Consider the following 21,622-nt stretch of genomic DNA (forward strand, 5'->3'; position numbering starts at 1 on the left):
CTCTGCATGATGTAGTGGCAAGGCCTTCGAATTTGGAGCATCCTCGCCCCTCCTGGTTTGTGCTCTGCACTAGTTGTTTGTTGATTGCTCAGCAAAGAATCCAGCAATCATAAATTAAACAAATATGTATCTTTGGATGAAGAAGGAGGAAAATCCAAACTTGTCACCATAAAGTCAGTGTTGGTTGGGAATGTATGTCCTGCTGGGAACAGCTTTAACCCACATTACTGTTAGTCTGTGTTTCTTTCATTTGTTATGTGATATCCATTGTATGGACGCATTGACAAAGCCAGGTGGTCTAGCCTTGTTGACAAGCCCAGCCTTTTTCCTCATTAATGTTATTTCCAAACAAATACAATAAACATTAAAAGTGTAAAAATAATAAAAAGTAAAAAGGCCTCCATCTGCAAGTAGCTTGCATATATGTGTAAAAACGGTCAATTGGAAAAAATAAATAGAAAACATGAAATTTAAGGAGAATTAAAAGCAGCCAAGATTGCCCTATCCGACCTGTCACTGGATTGTACTTCACTTTCGACAGATGTGCACACGTGTTTGTGCAAATTTCTGTCATTCACTGTGAAGAGAGCCAGTAGCTGAAGTGGGCTGACCCATTGCCTTACGCCGTCGTGTGGGCTGGGTGGAAGCAAATTGTGAAAGACATCTGAACAGACCAATGAATGTAGAGGACTGACTGAAACCCCCCCCTATGAGTACACATTTCTATGCATGTGCTTTATGTTTTGTTGGAGAAATGAGGCTGACAAGACAGCTCGAGCGGTCTGTATTCCATACCTAAAAAGCAAGTGTATGAATGAGCTGCTGGTCTACGTACACATGTACTGGGTGAGTAAGTGAAGGGGTGTACCACATAGATGCATACCGCTAACACTTCATTCTCTTACCTTTTGTCACTCCGCATGCAGGTCGCACCATTATTCTCTCGACCCATCACATGGATGAAGCGGATATTCTAGGGGATCGCATTGCTATCATCTCGCATGGCAAGCTGTGCTGCGTGGGTTCTTCGCTCTTCTTAAAGAACCAGCTGGGCACAGGCTATTATCTCACCCTTGTGAAGAAGGACGTGGACTCGTCGCTGAGCTCCTGCAGGGACAGCAGCAGCACTGTATCCTTCCTGAAGAAGGTACGTATACATGCCCTACTCTTCTTCGCTTATCCTTCCTGCCTCATGACAGCAAGCTTGCTGTCAGCAGCTGTTGATCATGAGTTAAAAAAACAGCCACTGAAGCTCCTCAGAAGGCTGTTGACAGAACAAATTGCCTGTGTACCCTGTTAGCAGCAGCTTTTGTAGAGTGATCTTGTACATCTAGACTCATTATTATCACTATTTTTACCTAAGAAATTATGTCAAATAATACTTGCTGTGTGATTCCTTGCCATTCAATAGAAATGCAGCACATTTTCCTTGTTACTTAATGCACTGCAACATTATCATACTATTGGAAGTTAAGCACACTGTTCTTCACAAAAGCCATGTACACATACTGAGTTTCAGGTCTAACAGTGCCATAGTTTTTTTTAATACCCTTCACGTCTGTAGCAAAATGCAAATTTTTTGCGAAGCACCATTCACTTCACATCAGGATATACATGGAAAGTGTGGCTGATGAGGGAAAACGAGGAGATTTTGAGGGGTGGAGGAGAGGTTTGTGGGCTAGGAAGCAGCAAATTTAATTTTCCCACCACAGCAATAACCCTATGTCAAGGTAAGGTATTCCAGTAGACTAGTTCAGCAAAGGGAAGTACAACTTACAATGTTAAGATGCAGCTGTTAGACTGCGGGCAAGTGTGGAATTTGCAAAACCTCTTGGAAGCTTTACCAGTCACACACTTCTGGCCTTGCAGCTATTGAGAACATCTGAGATACAAAACTGCCTCTTGTTTTTACTCTCTCTGGCTATATAAGTCCTGATACTTACTATTATGAAATGGATTTCTTGTTTCTTTTACTTACTAGGAGGATAGTGTCTCCCAGAGCAGCTCTGACGCTGGCCTAGGCAGTGACCACGAGAGTGACACTTTAACCATAGGTAAGAGTTCGCAGTCACCCTATTGCTTTTATGCCTTATGCACTTTTTGTGAGTCTGTGGGATATTCAGTTGGTAGACCATGTGCTGCTCAGCTCAGTAAAAAACCTTTGGGCATAGTTATGGATCCCACCACGCTTGACTTTGCTTTTCATCCTTCTAAGGGTGATCTAAAGAGACCCACTATGTGCCTTAAGAAGATACCACACCGTTTTTTATTAATATTTGGTGAAATGTAGAAGTGCATGTGAACTGGAAGTGCATTGGACTATTGGACTGTGGGGCACAGTAGCCATATGACTGCTTCCCAGTAGCTTAGTAAATTAAAAGCACACTCCTGACATGTGCCATGGCCTACATATAACAAGTGTGAACCACTCCAAGACCATTTTAGCCTTATATGTGTATGAGGTTGATAAACTGAGCACTGGAGGCCCAGTTTCTACTCCTTAGGAACATAGCTGTGCAAGTTTATGTAAATGTTCTTGTATTTCCTGGTGTTAGGCACTTATGCAGTCATACGGTGCTGCACTGCTTCCCCTTTTACAGATGTTTCTGCAATTTCCAACCTAATCAACAAGCATGTGGCTAATGCGCGGCTGGTGGAGGACATTGGTCACGAGCTCACCTACGTGCTGCCGTACGAGGCAGCCAAAGACGGCGCGTTTGTGGAGCTGTTCCATGAGATCGACGACCGTCTCTCAGACTTGGGCATCTCGGGCTATGGCGTTTCTGATACAACACTGGAAGAGGTAGGAGGGCCGCGAAAGAGGCATGGCAGTGTAGAGCCTTTGGCATGAAAGTGCATGGTTAATTTACTTTTACAAAGCAATGCATTTGTAGGTTTAATGTAAAAGTAATGTGATACACTTTCCATTACTAATAAGACTTAGCAGATTATGAACCTTGCTATGTAACACAGAGAGGGACAAAGAAAATAAACCAGAAAATTTCTGTTTTACATCATCTGGCTTAATTAAGACACTGATTCAACTCTCTGCTTTTTAACTTATTTTGTTTCTCTTCTGATTGCTTACCTGACCCCATTCCTCACTGCTCCATGGAAGCTCTCACTAACAATCTGTCATCCAGTACCACACTAGCCCATTCCAAATCCCTTACTATTCATAAACTGTACCTTTCTTGGAGTTTACAGCCCTGTCCGTTACTCCCCCAAATGTATTGCCCTTGACCTAGGTACAAAGAAACAAATGGATAAATCATTATCATTTCAAGGGCCATTCCACATTATAGTCTCTTAAGACCCATTCATTGCTCCGCAGTATATCCAACAGTCTCGCTGTTCTACTTTTTCTGTTGGTCATTGCTTTGTTGTCATGTTGTCATGCCACTTCTGTAAAAACAAATCTTCATATACATGCAAGGTCAGACATACGTGCATGGGCACACACCCTTACCTCCGAGGGTTTACCACTTCCAAAATAAGGACAACTTGAGACAACATTCTGTACAGTCACCTGAGTGTGGCAGGGGATAAACATATGAGGGAGAAGGGTGAAAGTGTTTCACGGTATAGACAGGAGGCATGGGTTGTACTACATTCTAGTTAATGCACATGTTCTCATGGAAATTCTTCCTTCACTTTCAGATATTTCTTAAAGTAGCTGATGACACTGGAGTGGACGCTGAGACCTCTGGTAACGTTATCTACTGTTTTGGCCGATTGATGTATTCACCTATCCTAGGCATTCAGATGTACAGATGAAGCAAATGATCAAGTTAAGAGGCCACTTTCTGCACGACACTTGCTGAGATGCCGGTGCACAAGTATCAGTTAGGCCTGGCGGAAATTTAAATTACCCTGACGTAATTTCTGCAATCTCTGGAATTTCACATTAGACTTGTTACTTGAAATTCTCAAAATTACACCACTTAAATAATTACGCTGCACTTTGGGGAAAGTTAGGGCAAAGTAGTGCAGGAACAACCCAAACAACTAGACATGATCAGCTGTTGCTCGTAGCAATTCTGTTTGTGCTATTTTTTGTTGCGAAATGCTAGCTCATGGCAAAACTGAAGTAAGAATGCATTTTGCTCTAAAATATAGCACTAATGATAGATTCGCATTTCAGGATAATACGTGTATTTCCCCCAATTATTTTGAAATTTCGCCTAATTACACAGAAGCAAATAACACAAATTTCACAGACCACATTGCAGTGTAATATGAAGACGTAATGTTTTTTCCTCAATTTTATCACTATGTTTAATCTCCTCCCTGTCTTTGAGTAATCTAGAACACCCTTGGTTGCTATTAAATACCACATTAGCAGAGGTGATGCCATCAGGCAATTATTTCTTCTGCCGGTGACTGTTTTTTTCATGGTCAGCCCATACTGTCTGGTGGTCCAAGATTGCAGTTTATCCTCATAAACGTAATGAGTGCCCATTAATATGATCTGCTATATCTAAATGGCCGCAAAACAGTCCTTGAGATATACGTGCAACAACTAAGAGTAACACTTACTGTACGGAGTTATTACCCTTGGCTCTGGGTAGGCAACCCCAAACCTAAGGGTAGGTGTACTGATTCAACATGGAGGTCCCATCCCTACAGACACAGTGTGGTTCCGTGCAGTGTTAATAAAGCATTTCATCCAATCAGCGTTGAATGAGCAAGTCAAGACAAATGTGTTCAGTACGCCCTGTATCTCTCCCTTTCAGAGTTTGGCAGTGCAGATTTTGAGATCCAGAACTTAACCCATTTATTGTTACCTTCTGTGCCCCATTGCACGTTCCTGGAACATTGGATGTGGATATTTAAACAAGTCCCTCTTTCTGTTCTTGTTCTTACCTTTGTGTGTAGTAAGCTTTGGTCATTGTATGGCTGGTTTTGCAAACTACACACTGTGGCATCTCTCTGTTTGGCATGATATACTGTCTTCACATGCAGTAAAAGTTGAAATTTTAAGATTTATCATTGCATCTGTAAAACAGTTAGCATGTATACTGTCAGGTTTCTTCCAATTTTTCATTAGAGTGTTGCTGTTTAATCACAGTGTGCTGGACTATCTTGCAAAATGCTTTATATGTCTTTATGAATTGAATATATTAAATGATGATCAGTAACACAACATGAATGTGTTTACTTACATTTTATGGGTTTACCTCAAGTGATGTGCACCATATTACATCTGGCCAGGTTTTAGCAATCCTTCATAATTGTCTGTTTTTTTAAACCAGATGGCACCTTGCCTGCTAAAAGGAGAAGATATGCCTTTGGAGACCGGCAGAGCTGCCTTCGACCATATACCGATGACGAGATTGTTGACCCCAATGATTCTGAAATAGATCCAGGTAACTGCTGAGGTCTTGTGTTACCTCAAAAGTATTTCTCTCTTTTGCCTCTACCTTTTAACCCCCTATTGAAACCAATATGTATGTGTTCGATGGCATCTGTCGCTGTAGATACACATGGTCTGCATAGCTCGCCATCTGGTGTTGGGTCGGAGTGTTACAAGTTGTTTTTCTTCGAAGAAGTGTTTTCGAGTCACTGGACCGAGTGACTCCTCCTTCTGTGCTCATTGCGCATGGGCGTCGACTCCATCTTCGATTGTTTTCTTTCCGCCATCGGGTTCGGACGTGTTCCTGTCGCTCCGAGTTTCGGAACGGAAAGATAGCTGAAAACGGAAGATTTTCGACGGTATCGTTGCGATCCGGTTCGAGATAAACACATACGACAACGCATTGAACATCGAAGCGCTTCAGTGCCCTTCGGGGTAGATTTCGGCACACCGTCGGGGCCTAGTCGGCCCGACCGCGTGGAGAACAACGCCGATGGAACGGACCCCGTTTCGATTCTGCCCTGAATGCCACAACAAATATCCCTATACGGACCAACACTCGGTCTGTAACCTGTGCCTGTCACCCGAGCACAGCGAAGAATCCTGTGAGGCCTGTCGGGCGTTCCGGTCCCGAAAAACTCTGCGCGACCGTCGAGCGAGAAGACTGCAGATGGCGTCCACGCCAAAGGAGCATCGACAGTTCGAGACAGAAGAGGAACAGGAGGAATCCTTTTCCATCCAGGATTCAGACTCCGACGAACTCGACAATACAAAAACTGTGAGTAAGACGTCGAGATCAGAAATTAAAAAAGGCAAAAAGGCCCAGGGGACGCCACTGCCAACCGGCCATGGCTCAACCCAAATTCACGGTGACCAACAATCGGCACCGAAAAAGGCCCATTCAGTGTCGAGATCGTCCGACTCCGGTCGAGACACCGGCACGCAGCCTCCTCGGGACCGAGAGAGTGCTAAAGAGAAGCATCGACACCGAGAGTTCGGTGTCGACACGGATCGACGCCGAGACAGTGGCGCCGAAGACCATAGAGGCCAAGATTTTTCGGCACAAAAGAAGAGGAAGGTTACCTCGGAGCCGAAAAAACAAACAACAGGGTTTTCGGAGCCGAAAAAAGCACCAACAGACCCAGTTTCAGGCTCCTATACTGAAGAACTTTCTATGTCTTCACAAATGAAAAGACACAGATTCGAACAGGAACTGCAATCCACTGAAGTGGATCACACGCAAAAGCGTATCTTTATTCAGCAGGGGACAGGGAAGATCAGTACCTTCCACCTGTCAAAAGAAAGAGAACACTTCAGTTTGTAGCACGAGAGGCTCCTCAGCAACAAACAGCAAAGACGGTAACACCTCCTCCCTCGCCTCCACCTGTAACTCCGGCTTCGCCAACTTACACCCCGTCACATTCGCCAGCTCACACCGCCATGAGCCACGACGACCAAGATCAAGACGCGTGGGACTTGTACGATGCACCAGTGTCTGATAACAGCCCAGACACATACCCAACTAGGCCATCACCACCTGAGGACAGCACAGCCTATTCACAAGTGGTGGCTAGAGCAGCTCAGTTCCATAATGTGGAACTACACTCTGAACAAGTAGAGGATGACTTTTTATTTAACACCCTCTCCTCCACCCACAGCTCCTACCAAAGCCTGCCTATGCTCCCAGGCATGCTACGCCATGCAAAGGAGATCTTCAAGGAGCCAGTTAAAAGTAGGGCAGTAACGCCTAGAGTGGACAAAAAGTATAAGGCGCCTCCTACGGACCCTGTATTCATCACCTCTCAGCTGCCACCAGATTCTGTGGTGGTAGGGGCTGCCAGAAAACGGGCAAATTCACACACTTCTGGGGATGCACCTCCCCCAGATAAAGAAAGTAGAAAGTTCGATGCAGCCGGGAAGAGGGTCGCTGTCCAGGCAGCAAACCAGTAGCGCATCGCAAACTCACAAGCGCTGCTAGCGCGATACGACAGAGCCCACTGGGATGAGATGCAGCATCTCATTGAACATCTCCCAAAAGATCTACAAAAAAGAGCAAAACAGGTTGTTGAAGAGGGTCAAAACATTTCCAACAATCAAATACGCTCCTCTATGGATGCAGCAGACACAGCCGCAAGGACCATTAATACGTCGGTTACCATCCGTAGGCACGCATGGCTCAGAACGTCTGGATTCAAGCCAGAAATTCAGCAGGCAGTACTTAACATGCCAGTAAACGAAAAACTTCTTTCTGATGGATACAACTACCTGTGGATTCCTCACCTGATGAATACTCCCATGGCTCCAGCATTTGACGGAAATCTTCTTACTAGTCTCTGCACGTCGACGAGGACGTCACTCTAGCCCACGCGACGCCGTCTGACGTCATACAGGCAATAAGAAGTCCTCGCCGACGTGCCGATGACAGTTCCCTTTTTTCCGTGCATTCGAAACGGTTATCTTCGAGGGAGTTACTGTTACCTTCGTGGTTACAGTGTATTGTCTGCTGCGTAGTCTTCTCTGCGGTAACAATGTCTCAGAGGAAGTCGGGTTTCAAGCCCTGTCGAGAGTGTGGGGGCAAGATGTCAGTTACAGATCCTCACTCCGACTGTCTATGGTGTTTGAGCTCCGACCACGACGTCTCGACTTGCGATTCATGTCAACACATGAATCCGAAGGCCCTCAAAGAGCGCGAGGCCAAGTTATTCATGGCAAAGTCAAAGAAGAAGGAGAAACATCATAAGAAGTCGTTCTGGTGGATACATTAGCTACCTGTGGATTCCTCACGGTCCCACCCGCCTCCCCCTTACCTTTTTGGTCTCTCCAAGCAATCCTTGAGTGTGCTCCTTTTGGTCTTCAAAGTTGCAATACATTGTGCATGTATGATATTTGTATATATGTGTATATTTATATATAAATCTATATATATATTGGGTATATACATGATTCGTATGTATAAATATATTTATTTGTTTAAAAAAAAAAAAAAAAAAAAAAAGGTTATATTAAATCTACAGCTATTTTATTGCAATGTTGTGTGATTTACAATATTAAGAGATGTTGCTTTGCTCTTTCATTGCATTGGGTTATTATTATTATTCTCATGCACGTAAAAAATGTTGGTACTGTCATCGGCACGTCGGCGAGGACTTCTTATTGCCTGTATGACGTCAGACGGCGTCGCGTGGGCTAGAGTGACGTCCTCGTCGACGTGCAGAGACTAGTAAGAAGATTTCCGTCAAATGCTGGCGCCATGGGAGTATTCATCAGGTGAGGAATCCACAGGTAGCTAATGTATCCACCAGAAAAGTCGTTACCGAAGGTAAGTAACTCGTTCGTTCGGTCCGGAGGTCGACACAGCCATAGAAAAGCTCAAAAAGGACACTGACACTGCCAAGGCCATGGGCGCACTCTACTCCCCGCAGAGCAGAGGATCTTATACCACCTTCCGCAAAACACCTTTTAGAGGAGGGTTTCGGGGTCAGGCCACACAAGCCAGTACCTCACAGTCCGCACCGTCCACCTACCAGGGACAGTACAAGGGAGGCTTTCGGGGCCAGTATAGAGGAGGGCAATTCCCTAGGAATAGAGGAAGATTTCAAAGCCCCAAAACCACTACCAACAAGCAGTGACTCACACGTCACTCACCCCCCCCCACACAACACCAGTGGGGGGAAGGATAGGTCAATATTACGAAGCATGGGAGGAAATAACTACAGACACATGGGTCCTAGCAATTATCCAACATGGTTATTGCATAGAATTCCTGCAATTCCCTCCAGACATACCACCAAAATCACAAAATTTATCAAAACACCATTCACAGCTTCTAGAGATAGAAGTTCAAGCACTACTGCAAAAAAATGCAATAGAATTAGTACCAAGCACACAAATAAACACAGGAGTTTATTCACTGTACTTCTTGATACCAAAAAAGGACAAAACACTGAGACCAATTCTAGACCTCAGAGTAGTAAACACATTCATCAAATCAGACCACTTTCACATGGTCACACTACAAGAAGTGTTACCATTGCTCAAAAAACACAACTACATGACAACCCTAGACCTCAAAGACGCATATTTCCATATACCAATACATCAATCACACAGAAAATATCTAAGGTTTGTATTCAAAGGAATACATTACCAATTCAAAGTATTGCCTTTCGGTTTAACAACCGCTCCAAGGGTATTCACAAAATGCCTAGCAGTAGTCGCTGCACACATCAGAAGGCAGCAAATACATGTATTCCCGTATCTAGACGACTGGCTAATCAAAACCAGTTCGCTCACACAATGCTCAAACCACACAAATCAAGTCATACAAACCCTCTACAAACTAGGGTTCACCGTCAACTTTGCAAAATCCAACATTCAGCCAAGCAAAGTACAGCAATATCTAGGAGCCATAATAGACACGACAAAAGGAGTAGCAACGCCAACTCCACAAAGAATTCACAATTTCAACAGAGTCATTCAACACATGTCTCCAAATCAAACAATACAAGCAAGAACAATACTACAGCTCCTAGGCATGATGTCCTCATGCATAGCCATTGTCCCAAACGCAAGACTGCACATGAGGCCCTTACAACAGTGCCTAGCCTCACAGTGGTCTCAAGCACAGGGTCACCTTCTAGATCTGGTGTTAATAGACCGCCAAACTTACCTCTCGCTTCTATGGTGGAACAGTATAAATTTAAACAAAGGGCGGCCTTTCCAAGACCCAGTGCCACAGTACGTAATAACAACAGATGCTTCCATGACAGGGTGGGGAGCACATCTCAATCAACATAAGAGGACAATGGAACATACATCAAACAAAACTGCATATAAATCATCTAGAATTATTAGCAGTTTTTCAAGCACTAAAAGCTTTCCAACCAATCATAACCCACAAATGCATCCTTGTCAAAACAGACAACATGACAACGATGTATTATCTAAACAAACAAGGAGGAACACATTCAACGCAGTTAAGCTTATTAGCTCAAAACATATGGAAGTGGGCAATCCACCATCAAATTCGCCTCATAGCACAGTTTATTCCAGGGATCCAGAATCAACTGGCAGACAATCTCTCTCGAGATCACCAGCAAGTCCACGAATGGGAAATCCACCCACAAATTCTGAACACCTACTTCACACTCTGGGGAACACCTCAAATAGACTTATTTGCAACAAAAGAGAACGCAAAATGCCAAAACTTCGCGTCCAGATACCCACACAAGCAATCCCAAGGCAATGCCCTATGGATGAACTGGTCAGGAATATTTGCTTACGCTTTTCCTCCTCTCCCTCTCCTCCCTTATCTAGTAAACAAATTGAGTCAAAACAAACTCAAACTCATTTTAATAGCACCAACGTGGGCAAGACAACCCTGGTACACAACACTGCTAGATCTTTCTGTAGTACCCCACATCAAACTGCCGAACAAACCAGATCTGTTAACGCAACACAACCAACAGATCAGACACCCAGATCCAGCATCGCTGAATCTAGCAATCTGGCTCCTGAAATCCTAGAATTCGGACACTTACAACTTAGCCAAGAGTGTATGGAGGTCATAAAGCAGGCCAGAAGGCCATCCACTAGACACTGCTACGCAAGTAAGTGGAAAAGATTTGTTTGTTACTGCCATCATAATCAGATACAACCACTAGACGCAACTCCAAAACATATAGTAAATTACTTGCTCCATTTACAAAAAGCAAAGCTAGCCTTCTCTTCTTTTAAAATACACCTTGCAGCAATATCTGCATACCTGCAGACTACCTATTCAACTTCCTTGTATAGGATACCAGTCATCAAAGCATTCATAGAAGGTCTTAAAAGAATTATACCACCAAGAACACCACCTGTTCCTTCATGGAACCTAAACGTGGTCCTAACAAGACTCATGGGCCCACCTTTCGAACCCAAGCACTCTTGCGGAATACAATTCCTAACCTGGAAAGTTGCCTTTCTCATCGCCATTACATCTCTGAGAAGAGTAAGTGAAATTCAAGCGTTCACAACACAGGAACCTTTTATACAAATACATAAAAATAAGGTCGTCCTACGACCTAATCCAAAATTTTTACCAAAAGTTATTTCACCGTTCCATCTAAATCAAACGGTAGAACTACCAGTTTTTTTCCCACAGCCAGATTCTGTGGCTGAAAGAGCACTACATACATTAGATGTCAAAAGAGCATTAATGTACTACATTGACAGAACAAAGAACATCAGAAAGACTAAACAGCTATTTATTGCATTCCAAAAACCTCATGCAGGTAACCCAATATCAAAACAAGGTATAGCCAGATGGATTGTTAAATGCATCCAAATCTGCTACCTTAAAGCAAAAAGACAACTGCCCATTACTCCCAGGGCACATTCAACAAGGAAAAAAGGTGCTTCAATGGCCTTTTTAGGAAACATCCCAATGCATGAAATATGTAAGGCAGCCACATGGTCTACGCCTCACACATTCACCAAACACTACTGTATAGATGTGCTATCCGCACAACAAGCTGCAGTAGGTCAAGCTGTATTAAGAACTCTATTTCAGACAACTTCTACTCCTGCAGGCTAAACCACCGCTTATGGGGAAATAACTGCTTACTAGTCTATGCAGACCATGTGTATCTACAGCGACAGATGCCATCGAACTGAAAATGTCACTTACCCAGTGTACATCTGTTCGTGGCATCAGTCGCTGAGATTCACATGGGCCCACCCACCTCCCCGGAAGCCTGTAGCAGTTCAGAAGTTACCTTCAATTTTGTATATATATTATTTAAACTTTTAATAGGTACATACTTACACATTTCATTGCGCGGGCACTATTACTATAGTACAACTCCTACCTCACCCTCTGCGGGGAAAACAATCGAAGATGGAGTCGACGCCTATGCGCAATGAGCACAGAAGGAGGAGTCACTCGGTCCAGGGACTCGAAAACACTTCTTCGAAGAAAAACAACTTGTAACACTCCGACCCAACACCAGATGGCGAGCTATGCAGACCATGTGAATCTCAGCGACTGATGCCACGAACAGATGTACACTGGGTAATGGGTAAGTGACATTTTCATTTCTTGCACTGACACAACCTGGGCAAGAACAAAAGCACAAATTGCACTAGAGTTATATGCTTATAAAGTGACCGTCTTCCCTCTGCAGAATCCAGGGAAACAGATTTCCTCAGTGGTGTCAATGGCAAAGGCTCAAGCCAGGTGAAGGGTTGGAAACTCATTCGTCAGCAGTTTGTCGCACTGCTTTGGAAGCGGTTCCTGTATGCACGTCGAAGCCGCAAGGGATTTTTTGCTCAGGTGAGACAAAGGTCTTTTATGCATAGAGGTGATTGGCGCAATATGACAACGATGCAGCCTTCTCTTTGCAATGCACTTTACTCTCTTTAGAAGGCAGGCCTGAGCTGCGTAAGGTGGGTAGATAACTCGTATGTTGCGGTTTGAAATATTCCCCTTCCACTAGAGAAAGCACCAAAAATCAGGATTGCACTAGCTGAAAAGTATTTACAAGAACAGTCAGTATTTTTGGCCTGGTATACATTTTCTCACTCCTCATGGTGGAGGCAAAACTATTGATACAGATTCCTCCAAATTGTTTGGACAAATGCTTCCGTAACTGAGGGGCCACATGCCGATTATTGGTGGATTGTGAAAGTTCAAGCTGTAAATAAATATGCCTTTAAATTCTATATTTGTCTTATCACATTTGCGTCTCTTCAAAGACAGGCCAAATGACAGGCTGTGTCTTGTGACACATTGCTGCTTATTTTTTTTTAACATGGGGATTGGTGTCTTACTTCGCTGTCCAGGAAAGAAAAGTAAAGTGAATTATGTGACCTGCTGTCTAGGGGGATACAGGAGTGTGAAAGGGAAGGCTGTGGTGTGGCGGTTTTTGTACACAACAGACACTGTAAATACCTTCAAGTGAAATCTCAACATTCAACAGTTAAGAAAGCAAAAATGAAGCATATTTTATTTTAATTCTAAGGTGTAATGGAAACATAGATTTTAATAGGATTGAAACAAATCAAGACACTACTTAGATGCACACAATGAATATTCACAGAAATCCAGTTCCCACAAATTATCATTTAGTTGTATCAGTAAACCTGAATGTCTGTGGAAATCCTGCAGCAATTTCAATGGGAAATGTGGTGTCTCTAAATGACATTGCACTACCACATGATGCATTAGTTACATAAAAAAATCTCCCACCTCATGCCCATTAAAGTAGGTGGGCTACAAAGGGGCGTGGTTCTAAAACGTGGATTGTGGTTTTAAAAAGGTTGTTTTGGAAGCTCTGGTTTAGACAGTTCAAATCTCAAGTGCTCTTTGGTAAATACAGAGGCCTGCATATGTTAACAGTGCTGACTCCATTATCACAAAAAGAGAAATGCCTGCAACTTGAAGTCTAGCAGACTAAGCTTTTGTATTCAGTGCTCATTCTATCTGTGGTCCAGGATTGATTTGAAGAAACACTAAATGGTGTAACATATACCCGGACATTGAAATTAAAACCTGTTTGATCTTTTTTCCTATTTTCCCTGTATCTGCAGATTGTGTTGCCTGCTATATTCGTGCTCATTGCTCTAATGTTCAGTTTGATCGTACCTCCCTTCGGTAAATATCCCACCCTGGAACTTCAGCCTTGGATGTATGAAGAGCAGTACACCTTTATTAGGTAGGTGCCAACCATTGTAAATGGCTTCGTGTTATAGGCTGGGAATAATAATCGTTAACAAATCAGACACCTGAGAAGAGTGAGTGGTTTTTCATGGCTTGATGCGGTACTGCACCACAAGTCAATCCAAGACAGCAGCAACCTCATGCCTACCACTGATTTTTAATGTAACTTGTAACATTGCAGCAATTTCGGAACTATGTTAACCCTTTCTTCGAAGTAGACTAGACAGCTCAAATGCCGCAGGCAAGTGGCCTTTCCACATTTTGTGGTGTGGTATGCAAACTTGTTTGGCACACAAGGGTTATTATGAATATTTAATTTTTGGCTATTTGCTGACATGTCTTTAAAGCCATTTAGACATCATCTATGGAGTCCCTGAATTTAGTGCACTGTAGTAGACCGCCTGGAGCTGAGGTTGCTTCTTATTACTTTGGAGTCACATGCTCACATTATATTTATGATCTTAAAGAACATCCATGTCGGTTTGCTAATCAGTGTGTGCTATGCCTCAGTCAGATGGCCCCTCTTCATACAGAGACAAATGGGGAGATGGACCAGTGTTAGAAAACATTAATTGAACACATTGTGTATGTAATGATGTAACATGGCTCCATGCCAGAACACTGGGCATGGAACCAGCTTGTTCTGAGGTTCTTCTGATGAGGGTTCTCTGGATGACAGTTGATATGCTGGCTGTTGGTTGAGGCTGTAATAAATACCTCCTACCACATATCTTCATCTGGTGTGGATTCACTTTATTACACTGGCGACGAGGGGGCGGAGAAAGGAACCCAGAGGAAGGGACAGCCTCAACAACAACAAAGAAGGAAGAGCTTGGATTATTTAAGAGAAAAACGGAGATAACTTACAGAGACGTGCTGGGAGAGGATAGAGCGTCTTGCAGCATGTTCTAGCGGAGAAAAGTGTGAAATTGCGGTTGTAGGGGCTTTGTGGAAAGCTGTTTGAGCATTTACTAAGGATCAAAGTGGTCTCTGTATGCTTCACGACGTCAGAAGGTCAGCGAGCAATTGAAAAAGGACTGTAAGCTGTGGGAATTGTTGGCGGCCATCTTGAGTGTGGTGAAAGGAGAAAAACAAGCCAGATTGACTAAAGAAAATAGACTGGATGTTTGGTTGCGGCCATTTTGAGTGAGGAAAACGATCCGAGATTGCTCAAAGAAAAAGCAAGCCCAACTGCCTGAAGAAAACAGACTAAATGTTTCGTGGCGGCCATCTTAGATGAGGAAGAAGGATTTTTTTTTTTTTTTTTTTTTTTTTAAATTTTTTTTTACAGCGCAATTGTTGGAGGACATCGAAGAAGAACATCGACGGTCTTTTGGAAGTTGAAACTTAGACGGAGACTGGATAAGGATCACTATATTGGTTTGTGGTCACGGGAATATACAATTCTTTGGAAACTTTATTGCACTTGTGGAATACAAGTATTGGGCGTTGTAAAATGAATTGAACTGAAAAGGTTGTCTCTGCGGTGACAAACACACCTGAAGACCCGTGTTTGATATAGCGGCATCGTGCTGGGACATATGGTGACTGGCACACCTTTTGGACTTTAAGTACTTTTAGCAACTAGTAGGGTTTGGAATATATTGTGGGGAAGAAGTGTTTTACACCTCTTGCGAGTATGCAGAATGTTACGGCGCCGCCGTTTTTCTTGTCAGATCCAGGAGAACCGGTTATTAAGTGGAAGAAATGGAAAAAGATTTTTGAGAATTATGCCAGGGTGTGTGGTACGAATTTGAGTGGTGAAAGGAAGCAGGCACTTTTGTTACATTGTTTAGGGGGTGAAGGACAGGAGGTGTTGGAAAATTTACCTCCATTGTCGCAAGCTGATCAGAGGGGGTTGAATGAATATGAAATATGTGCAAGACAACTAGATTTACATTACTTGCCAAAGATTAGTACTATTATGGAAAGGTACCATTTTGGTTTGCGGGAGCAAGGGAAAGAGGAGAGTGTTGAAGAATATATTACGGCTTTACGGAAGTTGGCTTCAAGTTGTAAATTTGGGGCGTTGGTAGAAGAAAGGATTAGAGATCAGTTTGTGCTGAGGTGTTGCAGTGATAAAGTGAGGGAAGAACTCTGGCTAAAGGACGAGCCACCGTTGGATGAGGTTGGTAGTATTGCAAAAAGGGTAGAGCATATGTTAAAGTGTGTTGGAGAACTAAGTAAAGCATATAAAGAAGACAAGGTCAGTGTAAAAGCACAAGAAGTGGAGTGTCAAGTCATACAAAAAGATGCGAAGAAAAAAAAGTATGAGGGTGTCCGTGAGAAAGGTGTTGTAATAGAAAATAGCGCAGAAAAGACACAGAGGAATAGGAGGTTTGCAACACCTTTTCAAGGAAATTGCTACAGATGTGGAAGATTTGGACACATGGCTAATGCAAGTGAGTGTCCTGCTAATAGGATTACTTGTAATGTTTGCGGGAAAAGAGGACATTTTGGAAAAAATTGTAGGATGAGGAATAGGAGAGATTTTAGATCAGAAATAAAGGAAGTCAGTTTTCAAGTTAGTGAGAGTGAGGTGGAACATCCCTCTGAATGGGTTTTGGTGGGGGATGTTAGAGTCAAAATGAAATTTGATTCGTGCTCTCACATCACGTTTCTCTCAAAGGATTTTTTTATGAAGAATTTTCAAGGAAGGAAGAAACTGTTCAAACCTAATATTAAACCTACGGGTTATGGTGGGTTGCCAATTAAGTTATTAGGTTATTTTGATGACTGCATTGAGTACAATGGTAGGTTCACTGATGCTAGGATTTATGTTGCTGAGAGGGGTGATAATTTGTTGAGCTGGAGTCATCAAGCACGTTTGGGTGTCATTCTCAATCCTAATGCACATCCATCTGTTCAGGTACAATCTATTGAGGGTGACGAAAACAAGTTTGTGAGAGCTTTTGGTGAATTGTTCAGTGACACCTTGGGGTGTTTAAAGGGGTACAATCACCATATTAAGTTGAAACAGGGCGCAGTACCAGTTGTAGCAAAAGTTAGACGCATTCCCATTTGTGTCCAAGACGCTGTACAAAAAGAGATAGATAAATTGTTGTCCACTGGTGTTATACAGCCTGTAGAGGCAACGGAGTGGTTAGCTCCCATTGTTGTGGCACGTAAACCAAATAATGAAATCCGTCTATGTGTGGATCTTCGTGCCTTAAATAAAGAAGTGGTGGTTGACAAGTTCCCACTTCCCAATATTGAGGAATTAGTATCATCGTTGGATGGTGCTTGTTATTTTACCACTCTGGATATGGCATCAGCATACCATCAGGTTCCGTTGAGTAAAGAGTGTCAAGAACTAACGGCTTTTGTTACGCCAATGGGGGCCTTCAAGTGTTTGCGTATGCCGTTTGGGCTGGTTTCTGCGGCCTCAGTATTTCAGAGGATTATGGAAGATCTTTTTAAAGGCATTTCAGGCGTAAAGTGCTACCAGGACGATGTATTAATATGTGGGAGAGACGTGAGAGAACATGATGAGAGGGTGCATGCTGTGCTTAAAAGGATGCTTGATGCTGGGTTATCACTTAGGCGAAGCAAATGTAAATTTGGAGTCACTGAACTGGATTATTTGGGTCATCATATTTCACGGCAGCGGGTGAGTCCTAAAAAGGATTTGGTGGACACTATCGAAATGTTAAAAGAACCGTGTACAAAAGATGAGGTTTCTTCATTCTTAGGTATGGCAGAATTTTATAACAAATTTATACGAAAGTTTGCAGATAAGACAGTAAATCTAAGGAAGTTGATGTGTAAGAATGCAGAGTTTGTTTGGACGGAAGAGTGTGGTACAGAATTTAAACAAGTAAAAAATGATCTCAGGAATGCACCAAGCTTACAAGCTTTTGTACCTGGGAATCCCACTTTCATTGTTACTGATGCGAGTATAAAGGGGCTGGGTGCTCTTCTTTTTCAGATCAGGATGGGCCAAGAGGTGCTAATAGCTTGTGCTTCAAGATGCTTGAAAGGGGCAGAGATAGGGTATTCTGTTATAGAGAAGGAAGCGTTGGCAATTTTCTGGGCCATAAACAAGTTCAGAAAATTTGTGTGGGGATCTTCTTTCGTAGTCAGGTCTGATCATAAACCCTTGAAAGAAATTTTTGAGAAGAAGGGTTTGGACTCAATTTCCTCGAGGATCAGGAGATGGGTCATTTCCTTACAGGAGTATAACTTCATGTTTGAATACATTCCGGGAAAGACAAATGTAACGGCAGACTGTCCTTCGAGATTGGTGGAGGTGGTAGAGAATGATAAATCTCAGGATGAAAATGATCAATGTGATGCTGAGTGTGGCATAAGAGTTTGTGATGTTACGCTGGGGGCTGTAAAGGAAGATGAATGGAGGGATGAGTTGCAAAAGGATAGTGAATTGTGTTCTGTGATGTCTCTTTTGGAACAGCATAAGTCTCGAAGTCTGGTTAAACCTTGGTCGTTAGTTGCGAATGAGTTAGCCGTTGTTGATGGTGTTCTAATGAGGGGCACAAGAATGATTCCCCCATTGAATTTGAGAGAAGTCATCGTGAACATGGCTCATGAAGGGCATATGGGCATTTCTAAAACCAAAGAGTGCATCCGTCAGGATTTCTGGTGGCCTGGATTAGATTTAATGGTGGAACGTACTGTTAGGGAGTGTACACCTTGTCAAGCTAGTGATAAGGTGCTCAAACCAAGATGTTCACCTATGGTTTGTAGAAGTTTACCAAAAAGTCCATGGGATGAATTAGCTATCGATATTGTGGGGCCATTGCATAGAGAACATCAGACTCCTTACCTGTTGGTGTTGCTGGATTTGTATTCACGATGGGTGGAGGTGAGTTTGGTGAGAGAGATCACTTCTCAATCTGTGATCAGTTTTTTAGAATCTGTGTTCAAACGCGAGAGTTTTCCTAACTCTATTCTTTCTGACAATGGTCCGCAGTTCTGTTCTGCTCAGATGGAGGAGTATTTTGTAAGATGTGGAATTGTACATAAAAAAATTGCGTTATATCATCCAGAGGCGAATGGTGCTTTGGAGAGATTCAACAGGACTTTAAAAGAGAGTATACAATTAGCAAAGGTAAACTGTTTAGATTGGAGAGAAGAACTGCAGGGTCGTATAACAGCTTACAGGTACACTCCTCATGCATCAACGGGGAAGACTCCTTTTGAACTGCTCAGGGGAATGTCTCCAAATACTTGTTTGTGTCCTGGCTGGATGGTTGCTGGGAAGGGTTTGAAAAACAATGGTATTGGGGATTGGAGAGACAAAGAAGTGTCTCTGCAAAGCAAAAGGAAGATTTAAGTTGATAAAAGGAATAATGCGAAAGTTACAAATTTTGAGGTTGGAGATAAAGTAAAGGTCAAAGCTCCTGTTGGGTGTCAAAATTGGTCAAAATATACCTCTCCAAAAACTATCATTAAGCTGTTTAAAAATGCTGTCAAGACGGATGATGGTCGCATCTGGAATCATAGTCGTGTAGCACATTTTGGGGGGTGTGGTGTGGCCGACAGGAGAGATGATACTTCTTATCGTTTTCCCTCTGACATTGATTTAAGGTCTGATAATACTCGTAGGAGTGTCAGAACACGCAGGTTTCCTTTACATTTGCGTGATTTTGTGTAGTTCTTTCTACCTGTTTTTTTTTTTCTTTCTGTTCAAATGTGTTTTTTGTTCTCATGTTACTTCTGTTCTAATGTAAAGAGGAAGAAGTGTAATGATGTAACATGGCTCCATGCCAGAACACTGGGCATGGAACCAGCTTGTTCTGAGGTTCTGTGATGAGGGTTCTCTGGATGACAGTTGATATGCTGGCTGTTGGTTGAGGCTGTAATAAATACCTCCTACCACATATCTTCATCTGGTGTGAATTCACTTTATTACAGTGTACCACATCATTTCTTTAATTTTTTTGCTGAACATTGACAGGAAATTATACTGTTTATACAACATTAAAATATGAAATAATTCGAATTTTGGGGCATTTTATTAGCACTCATTTAGATTATGTTACAGTCATGATTTACCAGTATAGCCATACATTATGTTCTAGTGTTGTGTACTATGGAAGATTAAGGGGGTCTTGGGACGTAAAGATTCCATTGTTCTTTGCATTCTTTTCAGTATAATTCTGGGGTGTAAACCTATTATTAGCAGTCCGGTGATAACCAAAACTGAAAGGTTTGCAGTCCTTGTCTGTAACCAGCATCTTTAGTTTCTTCAGAGCTGGGCATCCTCTGTCATTTTTGTGAATATAAGGCCTAGGTTTCACAAACATCTTCAGGGTCCATCACCCTGGCACACACTTCTATGTCCTGACCTGGCCTCTGTTTATGTATTCCCTTCAGCAATGATGCCCCAAATGATGCCAGTACGCAAAAGCTCCTGAGCGCCCTGATGGATAAACCTGGCTTTGGCACACCCTGCATGAAAGGCTACTCTGTTCCGTAAGTGCTGCATTTAGCATATCAGATACTATTTGCAAATGCTTATTTCTTTTTTTTTCTTTTTTTTTAGTTTTTTTGTGGTAACATTTTCGAATCTAAGTCTAATTGTAGGCCTAGTTTGTAAATCCAAAGAAGCCAACACAAAGCTACCAAACTGGCCATATCCCTCAGCATGAGGCTATATTTGACCACAAAGTTCGGAACCATAATGACAGCATCATTCGTTTATCCTGCATACGTACCTGTTGAGAGGAAGGTGGTTTGAAGACGGTAGACTTAAAGTACAGTAGCTAACTGGTTGGAAACATGCTGCTGATGCCAAATGTAAGACGTTTGTAGTCTTACACGGGGACTTGTTGGCACCTTCCACAGCTAGTCATTAGAAGCAAAATGGCAGATTTGTTGCTCTTAGTAAAAGTGTTTTTGAGAAAAAACACAATATTGTGCACAGTGTGCATGACAAAATAAGAGAAAAATGTATTGCTTTCTGAGGACTCTTCTTTGACGTGTGCAGTCTAACTATTTTTGGGCAAACAGGCGGTATGGCCTGCTTCCGCTGTGTCCTGTTTGCAAGGGGCCACTGCTCTTGAGCTGTGTTCAAGGTAAAGAACATACATTGGCTGCACCACTAACTGGCATCAAAGAATTAGCGGGATGGGGGTGTGTCTCAATGAGCCTAGAGCGACTTTAAAGTCACCTTGGCAAAATTACCAGATATGGACAATGCTGTGATGAGAACGAACTATTTGATTTTGTGTGTGATGACGGACTGAAGTCCTGATGGTAATCCCTACCCCGTTGTGGACATTTTTAAGATCCACCTTCTCACCGCCAAATCTCTTGACAATAAAGTTGGATTTTAAAATATTCTCATAATTTACTAATATTGAAATTATACATGGGAAGCAATTAATCCTTTCCAGAGACGCACACGCTTCTCCCCAGCGCTGCAACTGACAGGCTTTCAGAGTGGCCAGAATTGCTTCATTACGTATCAAATATGGGAAACTTTCCCATTTTTGGTACGTCATTGTATTGAATAACCAAAATCGGAATCGGCTATTTATGACGGAGCTTTCCTGTGGAAGCCATATACAAAATATATTATATTTGTGTAACAGTGAATTACG

General features: G+C 42.6%; 1 protein-coding gene across 2 annotated transcripts in view; it reads left to right on the forward strand.

Annotated features, from left to right (window-relative positions):
• Positions 1-21,622, forward strand: part of ABCA1 (ATP binding cassette subfamily A member 1) — a 176,342-nt gene that overhangs the window by 110,833 nt on the left and 43,887 nt on the right. The window contains exons 23-30 of one of the 2 annotated variants that reach the window (XM_069240375.1): positions 927-1,147; positions 1,982-2,054; positions 2,601-2,803; positions 3,661-3,709; positions 5,256-5,369; positions 12,523-12,671; positions 13,928-14,052; positions 20,394-20,492. In XM_069240375.1, the coding sequence (XP_069096476.1) occupies positions 927-1,147; positions 1,982-2,054; positions 2,601-2,803; positions 3,661-3,709; positions 5,256-5,369; positions 12,523-12,671; positions 13,928-14,052; positions 20,394-20,492 (1,033 nt within the window). Of the gene's footprint in view, positions 1-926; positions 1,148-1,981; positions 2,055-2,600; positions 2,804-3,660; positions 3,710-5,252; positions 5,370-12,522; positions 12,672-13,927; positions 14,053-20,393; positions 20,493-21,622 lie in introns of both variants that reach the window. The other variant, XM_069240383.1, reaches the window with a different exon arrangement.

This window comes from Pleurodeles waltl, chromosome 1_2, assembly GCF_031143425.1.
Source record: "Pleurodeles waltl isolate 20211129_DDA chromosome 1_2, aPleWal1.hap1.20221129, whole genome shotgun sequence".
Classification (NCBI taxonomy): domain Eukaryota; kingdom Metazoa; phylum Chordata; class Amphibia; order Caudata; family Salamandridae; genus Pleurodeles; species Pleurodeles waltl.